At 28.8% G+C, this 14,581-nt stretch overlaps 1 protein-coding gene across 1 annotated transcript; it reads right to left on the minus strand.

The window, feature by feature from the left end:
- Positions 1-2,094: 2,094 nt before the first annotated feature.
- LOC135932035 (uncharacterized) lies at positions 2,095-12,290 on the minus strand. Its single transcript, XM_065469374.1, has 7 exons — positions 11,655-12,290; positions 10,069-10,122; positions 7,720-7,836; positions 7,408-7,525; positions 5,527-6,489; positions 3,351-3,482; positions 2,095-2,161 (listed from the first exon to the last, which is right to left on the minus strand). The coding sequence occupies exons 1-7, from the start codon at positions 12,258-12,260 to the stop codon at positions 2,139-2,141; spliced, it is 2,013 nt and encodes a 670-aa protein (XP_065325446.1). The 5' UTR covers positions 12,261-12,290; the 3' UTR covers positions 2,095-2,138.
- Between the last annotated feature and the right edge of the window lie 2,291 nt (positions 12,291-14,581).

The following is a 14,581-nucleotide window of genomic DNA, read 5'->3' on the forward strand; positions in this document are numbered from 1 at the left end:
GGCTCGGCCCATATTTAATGTTAAAAAAAATTCCCAAGCCCATAATAAGTTTCACAAAAATTTCCCAAACCCATTATACAAAAATTTAATTTGTTATTTATTTTATGATAATTATATTTAGGTAATCATTTTGTTTACAATACTGAAATTTATTATTAGAAAGAAAGGCAATATTTCATTAAATTAGCAACTTTTTTAAATAATTTAAATTTAATAATTTTAGGCCCAAGCCCATTTAAAAAAATTTTAAAAACCCAGACCCGCTAGTGTGACCTCATTCCTCCGCTAATAACCTCCTCTTTCAAAAGTAGATAACGCTCAAAAATATTTTTTTTTGTGCATGCCTATTTCTGCAATCTCGATATCAAATATTATCTTGTAAGGGAACTAAAGGAATAGGGCTGGAATTCAGTTTTACAAATTTAGCTTTCAATTTTGGCCTATGGGGGTAAATATTCCTGATTAAAGAGCATGGTCAGAGTCTCCTAACACGGGGTGGGGTAAAACAAATGCGTCATTAAAATCGGTTTGGAAGTCTAGCTCTAATGGCACTGGATAGGAATGGTTCAAGTTTTAAAAAAAAACATTTCCTTTTCTTACTGATTTAATTTTTGATTAAAACTTAGCAAACAGATATTAATTTATTTTTTTGAAACCGTGTCCTAAATATCAAAATATAATTCGTAAACTTTGTAACCAACTAGAAAAGAAATGAGCTATTTTTAATATAAAAATAAAAAAACGTGTCCTAAATATAATTCTGGAAAATTCTTACTGATTTAATTTTTGATTAAAACTTAGCAAACAGATATTAAATTATTTTTTTTGAAACCGTGTCCTAAATATCAAAATATAATTCGTAAACTTTGTAACCAACTAGAAAAAAAAAGAAATGATTTTTAATATAAAAATAAAAAAACGTGTACTAAATATAATTCTGGAAAATTTAAAAACCTCTGAAAGTTGTATTTTTGCAAATATTAAAACCATATTTAGGGCACAGCCTTGATAAATTTTTATTTTTTAATATATGTGAACCAGAACCCTCGATAATTTACTGAAATCCAAACCCTTTTTTTAAATTTAGGGTTTAAGGGCTCAATAACCTTTTTAAAAATACTATATTTTTTTTATAACATATATGTGAAAGTATATTAAAATTAAATATAAAAAAAATATTTATTTGAAATATAAATTCTTTATTTTCAATATAACATTTTTCGTGGAATCTTTTTTATCATAATTTTAAGAGTATTTACATTTTATGCAAAAATTTTAAAATTTAACCAGCATATTTTATAGGATTAATTTTATAATAGGTAATGTATACAATAATATATATTTAGGAATATTTATTGTTTGTTGGATAATTAAATAAAACCAAAGAACAATATCACAAGGTAAAATAGCTTAATTAAATTCAAGCTGAAATGCATTGTCAAAGTTAGGCATAAAAAAGATATTTTAATTTTAACCTCTCTATTTTGGAAAATATCATAATTCTCTTATAAAATTTTAAAAAACCAAATACAATATTATTTGTTGAAATTTTTTTGTATTATTCTAATTATAATAATAAATTATTTTTACGATGAATAAATATAGCAAAATAAATTTTAAATAAAACTGTTGTTTCTGTTATTTTTACTAAATATTTGTTTTTCTGGACCACGAACTCGAACCTGGTTCAAAATATTTCACTGAACCTGGACCCTTTTCTTAGAAGGAGGATCCACAGTCTTGACATGAACTAACCCTCGTAACTCATATTTATGTTTTTACGGAATCAGGTAAATTATTTTCACAAGTAGTATTGTTAAAAAAGCTGGCCCGATTAAGATTTTAGCTAAATAATATTATGTAAGCATCGAGATTTGGCAAATAGATGTCCAAGCATTTCTGCCACCTCCAAGCAAAATCTTTAGGATTACATTTTGGGTTACTTATAATCAATTAATATTACTGTTTTTTCTTTAAAAAAAATACGAAAATGTTTTATTTGTTTGGATAAAAATCATTATTATAAGACAAAGCATTATTAATATAAATTATAAAAATAGATAAAATGAAATGGACATTATCATATAAATATTTGTTCCGCACAACATTCTTTAAAATTTCTGAAATTTTTCCGATATTTACGCGCTTTTCGTATTAGTTTCTGCAAATAATATTATATTTTAAAAAATATATATTGAGCGTTATATGTAGATATGTATAGTGTTGTTAAACGGCTAGCCCATTATATTACTCAAAAAATATTTCGCAAGCCTAAAGATTTTGCCTATAAACGGCGGAAAGGTTTGAACATCTACAAACAAAATCTCAAGGCTTGTAGAATATTATTTTGGCTAATCTTAATTTTTAACAGTGCTGTTAATCGAACCGTTTACCAACAGTTACGAATAATTAAGTATCTTATTGAGATTAGTAAAATTACTAATATGAATTTATTCAAATCGTTCAAAATAATCGAATAATTCATTTGTTTGAGAATAGACCAACTAGTTTCTTAAAAGCTTTCAGTATTTTACAGAACTTCAACAAAATATATATATATTTTAGTGTCAATATAACTTTAGCGCCTTTTTTTAAATAATTAAAATCTATTCATACCGGAAATGTATCCCAGCAAGTTTTTGAATACTACCTCGTGCCTTATAAATTTCAGACAATTTTACCGTTAATTTTTGAGCCATTTATAATTTATATTTTTTTAAAAAAAAATTAATATAAATTATACTTAGGTTCAAAAGTTCGTGCAAAATATCTCTAAATATTACAGAGTAGGTTAAATAAAACGAGCTCAAAAAATGATTAAATAACACATTCACGCTAACATACATCGTCACATGAGAATTAGGTTGTTCTATATCCACTTTTTGTCAAAAATAACTTTTTTTTACATAAATCAATTTTTTTATAAATATAGCATTCCTATTTACATTAAAAATCCAAAATATTTATAAAATAGCTAATAAATAATAAATCCGATAATAGGTTAACAATCTTATTAAAAACAATAGAAATTTAAATTTTTTAAATTGCTCTCTTGTAAAATTTGTAGATAGAATATTCTAATTCTCGCGACGATATATCTATAATTCCTAATTAAAGTAGCCACCATTACCTACCATCTATAAATCGGATCCAATACTGTTTTTTTACAATCAAATTTCTTTCCTAATATAGCGCTAGGAAAATAAAAACTATCCCTAAAGTGTCACTCTGGATGTCACACCGTTAAAATCAAAGGAATGAAAAGAATTTGGCAGTGCCATGAAAGGATTATACTGTAAAGAGAAGTGCTTTGTTTTAATATTCTTAGCAATTAACAATTCTCTACTTACCTTCTCCGTATTGATCTGTCGTGCCATCGGTGTAATCTGAATAATCTCCCCCTTTACTCGGGTCGTAGGCACTACTCGTATATGTGTCTGTACTGTAACCCGTCGCATCGGTCGCGTATGCCGTACTACTAGCTGTTGAAATAGGTTTTTAAAAAGATTAATGAATAATATTTAAAATAATATTATTTAAAAAAATATCATTTTCGGCCTTTGTATTAGAGAGAAGAAAATAAAAAAAAATAAAGAAGCATTGTACAGCCCTTCAATTGGTAAATCATGAAGCCTGTGAACCCATCTGATTATTCCGTTTCTCTCTGATTCCATATCTCGTCAGATCTGATGGGTCTACTAAGTGTATTCAACCACCATTTATATTTTTTAAATGCTTAACACCACGAATTATACATAAAAAAAATGAAACCTTAAATATTACACGAAAATCAAACCAAGCATTACGCCTCAGGATTTAAGTTTCTAATCTCCTATCTCATACAAATTTTAAAATTCATTTTATTTTGTCACGAATATTTTATATACTTGGAAAGGAGGGGGGGGGGGGGTTGTAGGGTATAAATAATAATTAATAAATGAAAAACCCGTATATAGAGCATTTTGATAGTTAAAATTTACTAAAAATATCCATTTAATAGAGACGTCTTGTAATGTAAATCAGTAAAGCTCGGTCCTCATAATCATTCATTCATTTATTTAAAATTATTTTTATTTGTAAGGAACATATTCGTAAACAGTTGTTATTTCAAATATATTTCCTAAATGACAAAAATTGCAAAAAGAAGGTTTAAAGAAAATGATTTAATTCGTATACGATTTTTAATTTTTAAGACTTGAACCCGAGGCTCGCAAATGGTTTAGACTTGATGTTAGTTAGTTTTGTAAATTCAACCAAAAAGTGTTTCCGTCCTTAATATTTTTTTATATTCTTTTTATGGTCCATGTTTGAACTCCCCGTTTTCATAATTTGCAAAGAAAAAAAAATTAAAATGGCATGGAAACGTAAAGGTAAGCATCCCGATTAGTCGCAACTGTGGCTTAGGCCAAAAAATTTCTGGATATTTATTTTTTTCTATAAAGGATACCTCAAGTTCTAAGTTGGATTTCATTAAAGGGGGGGGGGGGTTTCTCGTTAATTATCTAAATGGTTCAGGAAAAAGGATTGAACTGACATTGATCTTAACGCTTGGCACAAAATCATTATTCAAGAATTTTTTTATATTTGTATTATAATATTAATAAAGAGAATTTATTATGTTTAAACAACATCACCGTAACATTGGGTTTTAGGCAAAAACCTATTTCCCACTATCTCTAATGTAACAAATTTTTAATCTCCATTTTGTGCAATAAATTTAATACTTATGTCATTAGTTAAAAACTTACAAATTTAATGATAGATTTTGTTGCGAAAAAATAAGTAATCTAAAAAATAAGTAATCTTAAATAAAATCCCAAACAACATTGAAATATGGAAAAACATAAAATAAAGTAAAGTTCCATCCCGTGTGTCGTTGCTTTCGTTCCATAAATTATCCTACCCTGCACTTACTTACAGAGCGCAAATTCGCGAATTATACAAATATTATTATATTTACTGTATATTTTGTATACTTCGCCGCTAATTTGCTCTAACTGTGAATGCAGGGTTACCGGGGGTATATTAAAATAGTAAAAAAAAAATACATCATGGGAAAAAATTAATATGTAGAGGGGGGAGGCAGTGGAAAAGTTTTGGAAGTGCTGGTGCGAGATTCGCAGCCTTAGATACTTACCTGTTTGGTTGACCATGTATTAAATAAATATAAAAAGATCAAGCCTTTAAATTTTAGCAATATTTTCTCAGGTGATTAATATACTAGATACTACAAATCTAAACCAAAAAAAGAACGGATTTTTAATTATTACATTTATTTTTATTTACTTCAGATAATTATTTTTAATTTATACACCCATGTAGCACGACATATTCTCTAGTTATGTGAATTTTATTGATGTCATATTTACGAATATTAATTCGAGCGTTAAATTTGTCATATTACTAGTACAATAAAAAATCAGATTAAATCTGATATACAATATGTCTAAAGAACATTTAAGGAAGTAAAAATAATCATAAAAAATAGATCACTAGATCATAAAATATGTGGCGAAATAATAAAACCTTCCGTTCCGTAAGTTGGACTATAGGTTTCGGTCCCATATGGATTTCCGTAAGCGTCAGTCCCATAGCCACTAGCGTAAGTACTGTAACCACTGGTATCTTTTCCATATGTGCCACTCGCATCTGTCCCATACGAGCCACTAACGTTCGTCCCATATGTTCCACTAGCGTCAGTCCCATATGCATCCGTTCCATATGTGGTCATGTTGTGGGCATACCGGCTTGCATCTGTCCCATACTTCGGGTCTGTTCCATACGTGCCACTAGTGTCTGTGCTATATGTAGTATTTGGATCCATCCCATACGTGCTACTCGTGTTTGTGTCATATGGGATATTCGGGTCAGTCCCATACTTGCCACTCGCATCTGTGCCATATGTGGAATAGGGGTCCGTTCCATAAGCACCACTAATGTCTGTGCCATATGGGGCATTCGGGTCCGTTCCATATGACCCACTAGGGTCTGTGCCATATGCGGTATTAGGGTTAGTTCCATAGACTAAATTCGAATCCATTCCACGAGGATCAGATTCGTATGCAGACTTTGTGTCAGTTCCATATGCAGAACTTGCGTCAGTTCCATATGCAGAACTTGCGTCAGTTCCATATGCAGAACTCGCGTAGGTTCCATATGCAGAACTCGCATTCCCGTACTCATCATAGGCGCCTGTGCTATATTCAGAACTAGTGCCTGCTCCTGAAGATTTAGCCGATTTATCATATGTAGTATCATATGTAGAGTACTCGCCCCCATAGCTCCCACTGGCGTAGTCATCCGTCTTTCCATAAGAGCTATAGTCATCCGTCTTTCCGTAAGAGCTGTAGTCATCCGTCTTTCCGTAAGAGCTGTAGTCATCCGTCTTTCCGTAAGAGCTGTAGTCATCCGTCTTTCCGTAAGAACTGTAGTCACCCGTCTTTCCATAAGAGGTGTAGTCATCAGTTTTTCCATAAGAGCTGTAGGTGCCTATAAATAGTAATTGCATCAATATAAATACTAATTTTTATATATAAACGCTTGAGAATTGTATTATTCCATCTCCACATTTTGTAATTTTTCAGGAAAGCAATTTCAATAATTAAGTTTCTATTGCTTTCAATAGGATTGTCCTTATATTGACTATAATTTGGACTTAATTTTAAATATTATGGATTTTTTTTATGTAAATAGAATTTTATAATTATAAAAAATTGATTTATGTAAAAAAAAGGAGTTATTTTTGATAAAAAGTGGACATGAAATCACCTAATTCTCAAGCGAGGGAGACGATATATTAGACATAATTAAGCTTATGAATGGGTTATGATTATACACATATATTATACTTAAATTTTAAATTGTCAGCACACCAACCTAGATGTTTAGGGGAGGGGTGGAGAAGGGATTTATATTAAATAATGCAATAACTTTTTTATACCTTGGAATAATTTTTAATTTTAAACAATAAAATTTTATTTCATTTTTACGTAAATTGCATCTTATTTAATTTGATTATAGGTCTGCAACGATCGGGTTGTAGCCCAAAAGGTTGCCTTCTAATTGTTTTAATTTTTTAACCTCCCCATGCACTCATTATTATGCGTGTAAGTTTATTCTTTTTATACTTAGACGTATAAAATATGCAAAATCTTAAAATATACAATACATTTTTAATAGATATAAGCCCGTTTAGCCTAATGCCCACTGTAAACTATTCTAATCTACTCCGTCCGATAAGCTAGTTGCTTCAACATTATTTTTCACGAACTTGCCACCTATATCCGAGCAATAATAAAACTGAAACTTCACAGGAATATATTTGTAATTAATCATTTTGCCAAATCGAGATAAATTTAGATGGATTTAATAATATTCAATTGTAAAATGACAATTAATAAACGGAACCTGAATAGTAATCTGAAGAACCACCTTTGCGTTTGTCATTATAATCGTAATACGTGTTTCCTCCATAACTATAATAATCACTGTTGTAATCATCCCCGCCATAGGAATACTTGTGCTTCTGAATAACATAATTTATATTTTAACATATTTAGGCTGCATTCATAATATGAAAAATTAATCTTATAAACAGATTTTAAAAATAGATCAGCTGTTAAATTATGCCGGATCGGATCCGCCTATGAATGAAATCTTAGGGAAACATAGAAAGGAAGGAAAATAAATGAATGAATGAATAGAAAAAAGATACTAAACATCGTCATAAGTATATTTCGAATCATAGTCGTCATAACCTCCATAATCATAAGAGTAATAAGGATCTCTGTAGACATAATCGCTAGGAGCGTATTGCGACGTATCGTATCCGTATTTCTTTATATATAATATTTAACAATTTTGTTATATTATATTATTTTTGGCATTTTTTTCATTTAATAATTTGCATATTGTTTTTATTCCCCAATAGATCATGCATTGTATTGGATTTGTACTCCAAATTACGTAAATAGGCCTATTCAAAAACAAATAGTTATCGAATAATTAATTATCCGCATTCGATTTGAATTAATTGAATAATTAACTATTCGTAATTATACCATTCTGATAAGTATAGTTTATTTTGTTCTAATCGTATGAATACGTATAATATATTATCTTATTCATATATTTGTTCTTGAAATGTCCTATTACATATATATATTATATATATATCGTGGCCTGAGAATTATAATATTCTATCTCCACTTTTTATAATTTTACAAGGAGAGCAATTTTAAAAATTAAATTTTTATTGTTTTTAATAGGATTGTTAACCTAGTATCGGATTTAGTTTGATTTATTTTATAAATATTTCGGATTTTTTTAATGTAAAGAGAATAGTGCAATCATAAAAAACTAAAAAACTTAATTTATGTAAAAAATTCATTTTTGCCAAAAAGTGGATATAAAATAACCTTAATTCTCATGCGACGATATATATATATCACAGCAATTGGTGTAATCAGTCAATAACGTAATATATGTTATATCTTGTAAGATTGTCTAAAATTTATAGCATAGGTATTCTACATGGCAGGGCCTAAGAAAAATTTTTTTAGAAAAAAAATACCCGGACTGGGTCAGGTCGTATATTTTAAAACCGAATATTTTAAATGGGCAAATCTGGGCCGGGCAGAAATTTATTTTTAAAATAATATCCGAGCCGGGCCTAAAACCTGGGCTGGGTTTAAAAATTTTTTTAGAAAAACGGGCCGGGCCGTGTAAATGGTACCTCTGCAGATCTCATATATATATGGAACAAATTTTTAATTGAAAGCAATTTGAAAAATTATGTAGTTTTATAATATTTTAAATAATAAATAATAAAATATTGTTTTTTGGAACTCATTTAATAATGAATCAAAACAAAGACTATATTGAGAACGTTAAATTTGTGTTATTAACTTAATATTTTTTACCGATACAATATCTCTAATAAAAAAAAAATTAATCCTGTTAATAAAGCATTATGAATACATTACTCTCGTTACTTTCAATCATTATGAGTTATATGAATTTTATTTCAATACTTATATAAATTTTGAATTTTAACGATAATTTCCTTATTTCTAATTTTATTAGAGACACGATAATATATTCCACGTTAATGTGAGACCATCAACCTAAGTGCATGAATATTTTCTTACCACGTTGACCAATCACGTGATAATATTAGCGACTATTAATGTCATTGATTTTTAAATGGCTTTGACGATTAATCACTACGAGGAAAAGAATATTTTAACATTAAGAAAATAATTCCCTGTGCTCTATGTGTATAAATTTTTTTAAAAAAATACATCGTTTAAAGGGATATATTTTCCTTTAATTGAATTAAGTTAACCTATGTATTGATTTCTCTTTCTAAATCTATTATTAGTGTATTTAATATACCAAAAACCCAAAATTGTCATATGGATATGCCAAGTGATATCTTTGGTTATTGTTCTAAACTAAGAGTCCATGAAATAGCCTTCCCCTAACATTTTAAATGTGGCAGCTGTTTTTTGATAATATTTTCTTACATATAATGATTTTTCTCAAACAATCATTCATCTTTTATGATCAGAGAGACCTGCAGGCTCATTTATTTTTAAATATACCTGGTCATAATTATTTTAAATATCCGAGGCGAGCCTTATATTATAAAGCCAAATATTTTAAATCGCCATTATAAGCTATAAATATTATAAATTATTTTTAAAAATATCCGGTCTGGGTCGTGCAAATGGTACCTCGGCAGGTCTCTATTTATAGCTGTACTATTTTATTTTTGAAAATTATAATGAATTAGGCGGCATCATAGTAAACGCGCTTTGTTCAAGCGGTACGTTATTTAACCCTGCATTATTTACAAAATCAGGCCAATAAATTAAGTATAATTTATAAATATGGAGCGAAATAATGATAACACTATGATAAAATTTAAAAAACACGTTGCGAGGTATATTTCAAAAAGTTATTATCGCTGTGAAGAATCAGCTGTGTTTTCGATAATATTAAATACCGCACTGCTTGAACGATCGTGTTTACTATTAAATGAGATCTTAAGAAGTTTGCACTTACATAGTCATATTTGTAAGCTTCGTCAGCGTCATCCGAATAAACTAGCATATTGCCCTATCATTTTTTTTTTATATAAAACATATTATTATTATTACAAATATTTTTGTTAGAAAATTATAATACAATAAAAATAATAATGATTTATAATCAGCTTTAATAAGCGCCCATTTCCAAATCGAACAAATAATAAGTGAAATTATAATCTATAAGGTACTGTTTACATTTGAAAAATACCCGTGAAGCACGCTTACTATAAATGAGGCCTAAGATACATTTTTTTTGGTTAAATTATTTATCCCAACAAAATGAAGGTAGCTTGGAGGAGGGAGGGGGGTAGAGACCTTAATGGACCAGGCCACGGTTTATAGCCTCATACCCGACCCATACTTTCTAGAGGGATTTGGCGGGGCTAAGATATTTGGAAAAAAAAATTAAATGGTTTTGGACTGGGGTTTGGGCCGAAATTATTTTTTCAATTAGATTTTGCTTTTTTTTAGGATATTTAATAGGACAACTATAACAATTCGTAATTATTTCTTTAATATTATTTATCAGTAACCTTTATCTACTATTGAGCTCCTCATCTTATTTTTTGTCCTAAACTAACTTAGAAAATGCAATTCTCTTCTTCTTCTAATAATAAATTTCAGCATAGTAAATAAAATGATTGCCTAAATAAACTGAAATATTGTTCATTCTTATTATCTGATGGGCTTGGATTGGACTTAGACAAAATATTTGAAACTATTGAAGGGGGCAGGATAAAATTAAACACTGGTCAAGCCTGGACTTATCATTTTTTTTTACTCCCCTTTGGGCAGAGTCAGATCAAAAAATCAGATGAAGGTCTTTGGTGGGAGCTGATGGGAGGGAGGGCCAAGAGCTACTATACATTATCTTATATTAATATTAGATAAATATGAAAGAATGAATGCAAAGTTTTGTCATATTCTTACATTTACCGTGAGGCTCTCTTTAAGGTGAAATATAATATTGGGTAAAAATTATATGAATATTTGCCTGGCGTTCTCTCAACTTTCAACATAAACATTATCAGCGAAAAATTTTAAATTTGTTTTAATATTTCATTTTGAAAAATTTCACACAAATATAAAATTCTTTTTTTATGCGAACTGCATTATGTGAAATATACTATTATAAAAAATACTACCTTTAAATTAAATATATGTAATTTGTAACAGAGTTGGCACCGTCCTACGATAATTTTACTTTTGCTTTCGTGATATTTTAACCTAATTGCTATGTCCAGTAAAATTTGAGGGGTGAGCAATAAGAGGAAGAGCCTAATAAGCCTGTTTCTAAAACTATCATATTACTCATGTCTATGCGTTTGTGCAGGTCGTTAATTTAGTAATAATGCAAACATGTTAAAATTATGGGATATTTATAGAACACATCCTAAAAGCTTTGAGTTTTAAAAAAAGTAACAAATGTACCTTAATGAGACATTAACTAAATAAAAATATTAGTTAAGTTCGAAAATGGCTAATGGCAATCACTAGCTTGTAAAAGGGCAAATAAAAAAAATATAAAGAGTACAGGTAAGTTAAAAAAAACTTTGTTACCTTGTTGAGTCGATAGTTCTCCAGCTTACTACGACTTGCTTTTGGAAACATCTGCGTCCAAAATTGAAAAAAATTTGTAAAATAATTGAAAGTTTTGGCATCCGGAAACCTAACTGAATAAGATTTACCCGGAACCCCAACTGCTTTATGGTCAGTGGCATCTGTTTGACTCTTATTAGAATACAATGAGTTAGGTGGTGGAGAGACTTCTGTGTTAGAACTAGAAGTCGTTTCACTGGTCCCCTCTGTCAGTTTGGACTTAGAATTCGATAAGGATAAGATACTGGAGAATCTTTCCTTTAGTGTCTTCTCCTTCCCTTTGATGGGATCTTGATCTATGATATTCACTTTTTTTTCGTTATCCTTCTTAATCAAGGTATTAGAGCTATCAGTTTGCAAGGGAATGGGTTCGGATAAATCTGGCGCCGATGCAAAGTTTTGATGAGTGAACTTTTCAACGTGTGAAATTTCTGGATAGTTCAACGTAGAATCGGGAATGGAAGAATTATCGCTTGGATAGTTTACGAAAGTTGGTCCAGTTTGAGAATCTGACGGATAACCTTGAATTAAAATATCACCACCAATTTCTTGAGGGGGCACCGACATTTCACTGGGTAAGGTTATTAAGGAAGAATTTGAAGGGTAGGGATTGATAACTTCCATACGAGATAAAGAAATGAAATATATTTAGAGATTTTGCTGTTATTTAGTGAATGATTCATTGTTAATTTAACTTAAATGACAAGTAGAATGATGCGATTCTGAGTCATTTTAAATATTAACGAATTCGATTTTTTTTTTATTATTATTATCATTATCATCATCTTAGTATAATATATTAGCGATTTTATATTAGTTGAGTTTTATTTTTTTTAGTGTATTTTAAAATTAAATTCGCGTTTAGAGATAATTGTCATTTACACTTTAATCCGGTTTTATATTATAATTTTAATCTTCTATCCTTTTCATCGCTGTGAAATTTCAATTTAATCAAAAAAATAATAACTAAAATTATTAATTTCATCTTAATGTAGGTATGGTTTCATTTAATAAATATCATTTTGACCTTCCCGACGTAATGATTAAAAATAGTAATGATTTTCGAGAGTTTCATAAATGACTTATACTTCAAATTTAAATGCGATATTTGACAAATATACGCATATTAGAAGCGAAAAAATCATTTTAAAAAAATTTAAAACGATGCCTTTAGATTGAGTAAGCTATTTTGCCATTTCATCTGTAGATTATTTAAAGCAATTCTGCACTAATACAAATACATAAAAGTGTTTCAAACACAATATTAAAGTAGTGGGCCAGAGATAGACCGTAAAATTATGGAAAAATATAGCATTAGAATTTTATTCCTATTTTTTATCTTACTTTTTGAAAACGAAAGATTATTTCTAAAATTGTTATGTTTATCCCTAAAATCTTAATTCCCCCACCCCCCTCTCCTAAAAAAAGTAATATTTTTAGCTGAAAAAAAGAAGAAGAATAAATAATAATAAAGAGAATAAGAAAACAGTCTCATATTAAATCCTTTATCCTCACGACAAAAATGTCAAAAGTTTACGCATGTTATCTTATTAAATATTTAATGGCCCATCTCATCATAAATTATCATTCAAAGTTGATTACCCAATTTACAAATGGATTCAGAATTGGTTCCAGATTACAGGAACTTTTACTCATGGAAATGGGAGATACAAGATCGACATCAAATTGAAAAGGCTAGGCGCTAATTAAAATTGAATTTCATTTTTTTGCTTTGGTAGGGAGGCAGGGGCAAGAAGACCGGGGGTTGATGCAAATAGGGAGGTTTATGAAGATAGGAGATCTGATATAATTGGCTTAAAATGATAGTTCTTGCCAAGCTAATTATTACCATATTGAAAGCTAATGTAATTGATGCTACGTAATAAAGTTTTCTCCAGAAGAGGCATACCAATTGATTCTAAGTTACCGTTCTCATTTAAATGCACACAATTCACACTTATACCAACCATTGCGCTCAAGGATAAACATTAAAAAGAGTTGGCATATAATATAATTTATCCAGATCAGTTTATGCTCATGAACAATATAACTCTATGCTATCATATCTGTTTGCTAATACTCTTAGATTAACAATTATGATTGGCCTATTACAAAAATATACTATTTTATAAAAAATGATAATTGAATTTAATAATATTAAGAATTAAAGGAGCTTTAATTATCACAACTACATATAGCAGAAAAAATAAATTTATAACCGAAAATTAAAAAAAATATATTTCCTAAATTAATTTTCACATGTAAATTAAATATTATTATTCCCAATATAAATACCACATAATTTATATGTATGATATTACATGTAATTATTTTTTATAATTTGATTTAAAAAATGTTGGTATATTATTCAAAGGTTAGTAGAATAAAATAATCTGAATGGACAGTTTATAATTAGGTTAATAACTTTAAATTAATTTATTGAGCTAATTTTTTTAATCAAATTGAACAGTTAAAAAAAGTTTTTTTTTATGTGGTGTATGGTTTAAGGCTGATTTTGTATAGCTCGAGAGAAGATTTAGAACTTGACCGAAGATGAAATATAGTATTTCACATTAGATTTTGCAGATTGGAGATTGTATGGAAAAGTGTAAAGGTATGTATGTGCTAAATATTATTTTTAATAAAACAGCTAATAGTCCATGGTAGTGATAATATAAGAACTTGGAAAGCGATAGTATTAATAGAGAATGTATATTTTATTGTTAACTCTTTATCTAAGCAGAAATCTTTTATATAATTTAACAATTAATTTTAAGACAAAGATTTTTGTTTGAATATCTTTTTTAATCAAAATAAGTATCGTCGATAATATAAAATTTTTGGTGAAAGAACTTCTTTTTCTGAATTAATATATATATCAAAATTAA

The sequence above is a fragment of the Gordionus sp. m RMFG-2023 genome, chromosome 1 (genome assembly GCF_954871325.1).
Source record: "Gordionus sp. m RMFG-2023 chromosome 1, tfGorSpeb1-WG-v2, whole genome shotgun sequence".
NCBI lineage: Eukaryota > Metazoa > Nematomorpha > Gordioida > Chordodea > Parachordodidae > Gordionus > Gordionus sp. m RMFG-2023.